This window comes from Mus caroli, chromosome 4 (genome assembly GCF_900094665.2).
Source record: "Mus caroli chromosome 4, CAROLI_EIJ_v1.1, whole genome shotgun sequence".
Taxonomy (NCBI): domain Eukaryota; kingdom Metazoa; phylum Chordata; class Mammalia; order Rodentia; family Muridae; genus Mus; species Mus caroli.
The window spans coordinates 10,780,455-10,787,397 of NC_034573.1; the positions used below are offsets into that span (position 1 = coordinate 10,780,455).

Below are 6,943 nucleotides of genomic sequence, written 5' to 3' on the forward strand. Positions count from 1 at the left end.
GTGAATGTTGGCTTTCTATTATTTATGTTGTTATTGAAGATCAGCCTTAGTCCATGGTGATCAGATAGGATGCATTGGATAATTTCAATATTTTTGTATCTGTGGAGGCCTCTTTTGTGACCAATTGTATGGTCAATTTTGGAGGAGGTACCATGTAGTGCTTTTGTTTTAGGATAAAATTTTCTGTAGATATCTGTTAAATCCATTTGTTTCATAACTTCTCTTAGTGTCCATGTGTCTCTGTTTAGTTTCTGTTTCCAGGATCTGTCCATTGGTGAGAGTGGGGTATTGAGGTCTCCCACTATTATTGTGTGAGGTGCAATGTGTGTTTTGAGATTTACTAAAGTTTCTTTAATGAATGTGGCTGCCCTTGCATTTGGAGCATAGATATTCAGAATTGAGAGTTCATTTAGGTAGATTTTTACCTTTGATGAGTATGAAGTACCCCTCCTTGTCTTTTTTGATAGCTTTGGGTTGGAAGTCAATTTTATTCTATATTAGAATGGCCACTCTAGCTTGTTTCTTCGGACCATTTGCTTGGAAAATTGTTTTCCAGCCTTTCACTCTGAGGTAGTGTCTGTCTTTTTCCCTGAGGTGGGTTTCCTGTAGCAGCAAAATGTTGGGTCCTGTTTGTGTAGTCAGTCTATTAGTCTATGTCTTTTTATTGAGGAATTGAGTCCATTGATGTTAAGAGAAATTAAAGAAAAGGAATTGTTTCCTGTTTTTTTTTTTTTTTTTTTAAAGCTGGGATTCTGTTCTTGCAGCTGTCTTCTTTTAGGTTTCTTAAAGGATTACTTTCTTGCTTTTTCTAGGGTGTAGTTTCTGTCTTGTGTTGGTGTTTTCCCGTTATTATCCTTTGAAGGGCCAGATCCATGAAAAGATATTGTATGAATTTGGTTTCACCATGGAATAATTTGGTGTCTCCATCTATGGTAATTGAGAGATTTTCTGGGTATAGTAGCCTGGGCTGGCATTTGTGTTCTCTTATGGTCTGCATAACATTTGTCCAGGATCTTCTGGCTTTCATAGTCTCTGGTGAGAAGTCTGGTGTAATTCTAATAGGCCTGCCTTTATATATTACTTGACTTTTATCCCTTACTGCTTTTAATACTCTCTCTTTATTTAGCGTATTTGTTGTTCTGATTATTACATGTCAGGAGGAATTTCTTTTCTGGTCCAGTCTATTTGGAGTTCTGTAGGCTTCTTTTATGTTCATGGGCATCTCTTTCTTTAGGTTTGGAAAGTTTTCTTCTATAATTTTGTTGAAGATATTTGCTGGCCCTTTAAGTTGAAAATCTTCATTCTCATCTACTCCTATCATCTGTAGGTTTGGTCTTCTTACTTTGTCCTGGATTTCCTGGATGTTTTGAGTTAGGATCTTTTTGCATTTTGCATTTTCTTTGATTGTTGTGCCCATATTCTCTATGGAATCTTCTGCCCTGAGATTCTCTCTTCCATCTCTTGTATTCTGTTGCTGATGCTCGTGAATCTATGGTTCCTGATTTCTTTCGCAGAGTTTTTATCTCCAGAGATGTCTCCCTTTAGGTTTTCTTTATTATTTCTACTTCCCTTTTTAGGTCTTGGATGGTTTTGTTCAATTCCATCACCTGTTTGGTTGTGTTTTCCTGTAGCTCTTTAAGGGATTTTCGTGTTTCCTCTTTAAGGGCTTCTACCTCTTTAGCACAGTTCTCCTGTATTTCTTTAAGTGAGTTATTAATGCCCTTCTTGATGTCCTCTACCAGCATCATGAGATATAATTTTAAATCTGAGTATTGTTTTTCACGTGTGTTGGGGTATCCAGAACTGGCTGAGGTAGGAGTGCTGGGTTCTGATCATGGTGAGTGGTCTTGGTTTCTGTTAGTAAGATTCTTACATTTGCCTTTTGCCATCTGGTAATCTTTGGAGTTAGTTGTTATAGTGGTCTCTTGTTGGAGCTTGTTCCTCCTGTGATTCTGTTAGCCTCTGTCAGCAGTCCTGGGAGTCCAGTTCTGTCCTGGGTCTCAGTGGTCAGAGTACTCTCTGCAGGCAAGCTCTCCTCTTGCAAGGAAGGTGCACAGAGGTGTGGCGTTCAGACCTGCCCCCTGGCTGAAGATGAAGGCCCCAAAACAGGGCCTGTCCCAGAAGCTGTTTCCCTTCTGCAGTCAGAGAGCTGACTTGCGCAGACTGGTCTCTGAGGGACCCGGGACCCAAGATGGCTCCCTCACCTGCTCCGGCATTAGAGTCCTCCTGCGTGGGCACCTATCCTCTGGCGGGGAAGGTGTCCAGATGTCTGGAGCCCGAAACCGGGTCTGTTCCAGAAGCCGTGTTGCTTCTGTTGCCCGCTAGCTCACCCTTCACAGTCCACATCCTAGCCTCTTATGTGCTGTTGACAGCTCATTCAAGATGTCTCAAAAGTACATTGTTGAAGTTCTATTAGTTACTCTTCCTTCAAATGAGAGTAATATTGAATTCACAGCTCCAAGTCTTGCTTTAGCATAGGAAGAAGTGGAGACAAGACTTAAATCATAAAGAGGTGCTATTCTCATACAGCAGTAGTACAGTAAATCCCATTAATCTTTAAGACTGCAAAAGTAAAGCAAAGTGATTTCTATCTAAATGTACTCCCAAAGACTTCTGTCTTTTGGGAGGAAGAATGCACTAACAAGTTATAAAGTAAAAGAAACAAAAACAAAAAACATTGGCACTGCATCAAAAAGTGGTATTAGAAATGGGTTTAATGAATATCTTTGCTGTGTTATAGTCAATTTGTTTCACTGGCATTAGAAAGGTATAAGGAAGGATTTATTAATTTCTCATCACAATTAAAAATATTTATTTATTAAAAAAAGAAATGGGTTTAAAGAAGACACTTTAGATAAAAAACCCAGTATGTTTACTTTTTAAAAATTTATTTATTTTTATTAGATATTTTCTTTATATACATTTCAAATTCTATCCTGAAAGTTCCCTATACCTTCCCTCCACCCTGCTCCCCTACCCACCCACTCCCACTTCTTGGCCCTTGCATTCCCCTGTACTGGGGCATATAAAGTTTGCAATACCAAGGGGCCTCTCTTCCCAGTGATGGCCGACTAGGCCGTCTTCTGCTCCATATGCAGCTAGAGATACGAGCTCTGGGGGTACTGGTTAGTTCAAGATTTTGCTGAAGGGACCTTGTTATAGCTGTCTCACAAGAGGCTATGCCAGTGCCTGGCAAATACAGAAGTGAATGCTCACAGTCATCTATAAGATGGAACACAGGGCCCCCAATAGAGAAAGCTAGAGAAAGCACCCAAGGAGCTGAAGAGTATAGCTATAGGTATGTTTACTTTTTAATCTACAATTTAAGTAGCATATTTCTAAGCCAAGTCGTTGCCTACAAAGACTTAAGAAAAACCAAAGTCCCTGGGAACTATAGCTTCACCTATGCCTTCCCACCAAACACTAACAAGACCTCAACCTACTTAGCTTCTAAGATTAAAAGTGATGGATACGGTACATTCAGGTTGGCATGGCCGTAATTTTTAGATTTTTTCTAAAAAATAATCGTATGTATATATGTATGTATGTATGTATGTATGTATGTATGTATGTATCTATCTATCTATCTATCTATCTATCTATCTATCTAGTGTGTGTGCACGCACCCACATGTTTATGTATGTGCAAGCGCATGCATGCATGCACAGGGGAGATTCATGCATCTCAAGGCATGTATGTAAAAGTAAGCTGACAATCTGTGGGAGTTGGTTTAGCTATGGGGTTTGACTTTCTACCATGTTGATTTTGGTGATCAAGTTCAGGGTACCAGGCTTGGTAGCAAACATATTTACTCCTGGAGGCATCTCACTGGCTCTGTCCTTTCTAAATGGTTAAAAATGGAAACCCTAGAATCTCTGTTTGGCCTAGGGAACCCAGCACTGCCATTTGATAGCCATGAAAGCAGTCTGTGGTCTGGTTGATGACTCTTTGCTCTTTCTCTCTGGGCAGTTCCTGTGTAAGTCTTGCAGGGACAACTTTGTTCAGCTCTTGCTCCATTGAGGGGCATAGTTTTCTTCTCTATGATTATTAGGGTTGGCATGTGACTTGTTTGGCCAGTGTAAAATTAGGTGGCAAGGCTAACATTGTAGTTTAAATGTATTTATATAATTTTGGTCTGGCTGCTTGTATTTCTGACACCTACCAGGAGGCAAAAATGCTACACTAGGAGCACAGAACTTAGCCTAGAACCTCGCTGATAGTATCCAAACCTCAGCTAACCATACTCATGAGAAACAACTCATGAGGAAGAAAAAAGGATTTGTAGTTGTAACTCTTGAGATTTTTGGGTTTCTTTGACAATAAAAATGAGCTAATAGTCCATGTGATCATAGACAAATCACTTTATATTCTGAGCACTGTTTTTGTTTTTTTGTTTTGTTTTGTTTTCCCTGAGTGAGCTGGAAGAATGTGGTAACACAAATCTGGGTAGATTTGGGGTAGAATACGACTGTTCAAAAGTGCACTTTGACATCTTCCAATCAAGTAGAATGTGCTTGAAATATCAGGTATTGAAGTTTTAGTGTTAAAATGCTAAACTGATGTTTTCAAGTGAAGATGTGTTTGTGTACATTCATATTTACAATAATTACTTGAATATTGGGCAAACATGAGCTTGCATATTTCAGAATGATTTTTACAATAACTGTAAATGTTATAGTAAAAGTGTAATACTCAAACCACTACCAAGTCAGAATTAGCCCAACAAACATTACATGACCTCACAATCTTCAGAAGCCCCAACTATGGCTAATCCTAAAATTTTTCTAGATGAGTTTATAATACACACTGCAGGGGACCTGGAGAAGGTATGGGGTGGAGGAGCAAGTTCAGAACTAGTGTGCCCTATATCCAATGCAAGTGTCTTGGGAATTGGCTCTTAGAATGCTTTCTGCTGTATCCATCCCTCTGTAGGCTATCCAGGCACATCTGCTAGGATTTGATGCGATGGGCAAGAGGTTACCTCCTCACTTCCTAATACTCGGCCCCTCTTCAGTTTCATATGCATGTGGTATAATAGAAGATTTCCAGGCTTCTGTTTTTCATCTATCTACATGGTGAGGAAGAACATCAATGTGTACTTACCTGGACTGCTGACATTGAACTGCGGGCTGTTGGGGGAGAAACTGTTGTGTCTCTGGACTCGGCGGCTGGATCGCTTTCCAGGCCATTGAATGGACAGGACTTCTGGCTTGGATGGTCCTTGCCTGAAACAAGAGCCAGCATTGAACTTTACTGTCAGAGCTTCAGTATCTTCTCTTAGGATGAGATCCTAAAGTATCAACTTCTAGGGGTTCCTGGGATATTTAATGGATACATGGGAGAAATACTGCCTGCAAACATGCTCTGGATAGCCAGGCTCACTGTTACTACAATATCTAAACAAAAATAAGAACATTCTAGGTTTTCATTATTCTTAAAATTAAGCTCAAGTAAAATTTAGCTTGTAATCTAACACTTCTTTGTATCATTGCCTGAGTCTTTAATAGAAATAAAATGTGAGTTCATGATGTGTATGGCTTTGCATCAATTTGAGAATACCTATGCAGTTTTCTTTGATTAATTAATATTTTACGGGCTGGAGAGATTGCTCAGCCATTAAAAGCACTGACTGTTCTTCCAAAGGTCCTGAATACAAATCCGAGCAACCACATGGTGGCTCACAACCATCCGTAATGAGATCTGATGCCCTATTCTGGTGTGTCTGAAGACAGCTATAGTGTACTTGCATATATTAAATTAGTAAATAAATCTTTAAATAATTATTTAAAAAATTAATATTTTACATTTTTTTCCAATCTACCAAAAATTCATATATTTTAAAAAGCCAAATAACTGAATCTTCCTCCTTCCATGATGTGTCTCCACTCCCTTCTCATAGACAGTTCTTAGCAAATATTAATTGTACCATTTATCTTCCTATCAGGACTCAACATTCTTAAATCATTGTATCTACACTTTTATTTTTGGTGCTCTATTATTCCAATGTGAAATGATTATGCTGGTGGTAAATACATGGAATGAAAGAACATGTGAAGAACTTCCAAGAAAGAAGCTTAGCTAAAATGATGGATTTAGCAAAAAAAGAAAATTTGCCTTTCTTGTTCCTTGGTTGTCATACAGGACACGATTGTTGGAACTTAAACTATCTTCAGTTACAAGGCAAACGTGAGAATGGAAGGCATGTGCTTATGGTCTGAAAAGGAGAGACTCTGAAAAGTATCTAGAGATGTTGTGCTGGCCTTAGGTTGCCTATGGAGTTCTCCAGCTAGAGAAATCCCTTGAGCATCTGATACACTTCCTATATATTTATTTTCTACTATAGGCAGTCAACTATAATATTCATTTGCCTTTGTGAGAATGAGTTCTTAATTATCTTTTACTAGCAAAGATTTCTTTAGTTTTTATCTTATGTTCCTTTTTCTTATTGTTTCCTTTGCTTGATAATAACAAAGCTACAAGAAACATACAGACCATCAAATAGACTGGACCAAAAATGAAAGTCCCCTTGCCACATAATAATCAAACAACTAAATGTGATAAACAAAGAAAAAAAAATTAAAACCTTATAGGGACAAAGAACAAACAGCATTATAAAGCAATTACAATAACATTTGACTTCCCAATGGAAACTCTAAAAGCCAAAAGGTCACAGGTAAGCTGTTCTACAAATTGTGCAAGACTGCAGATGCCCGCTGAGACTACCATACCAGCAAAGCTCCAATCACCATAGATGGAGAAAAGAAAGGCATTCTATGAAAAGAAAAGAAAAGAAAACCAAAATTAAGCAGTATCTACTACTCCAGCCCTAAAGAAAGTGCTAGAAGGAAAATTCCAACTAAAGAGGTTAATTACAAGAAAACACAAGGAATAAATAATCCTTGAACAGCAAATCAAAAGAAGGGCAACACACACACACACACAC

At 38.5% G+C, this 6,943-nt stretch overlaps 1 protein-coding gene across 1 annotated transcript in view; it reads right to left on the reverse strand.

Annotated features, from left to right (window-relative positions):
- Window positions 1-6,943, reverse strand: part of Necab1 (N-terminal EF-hand calcium binding protein 1) — a 176,924-nt gene that overhangs the window by 31,441 nt on the left and 138,540 nt on the right. Inside the window, exon 7 of the mRNA XM_021160280.1 lies at window positions 5,104-5,225. Coding sequence (XP_021015939.1) covers window positions 5,104-5,225 — 122 coding nt within the window. The remainder of the gene's footprint in view (window positions 1-5,103; window positions 5,226-6,943) is intronic.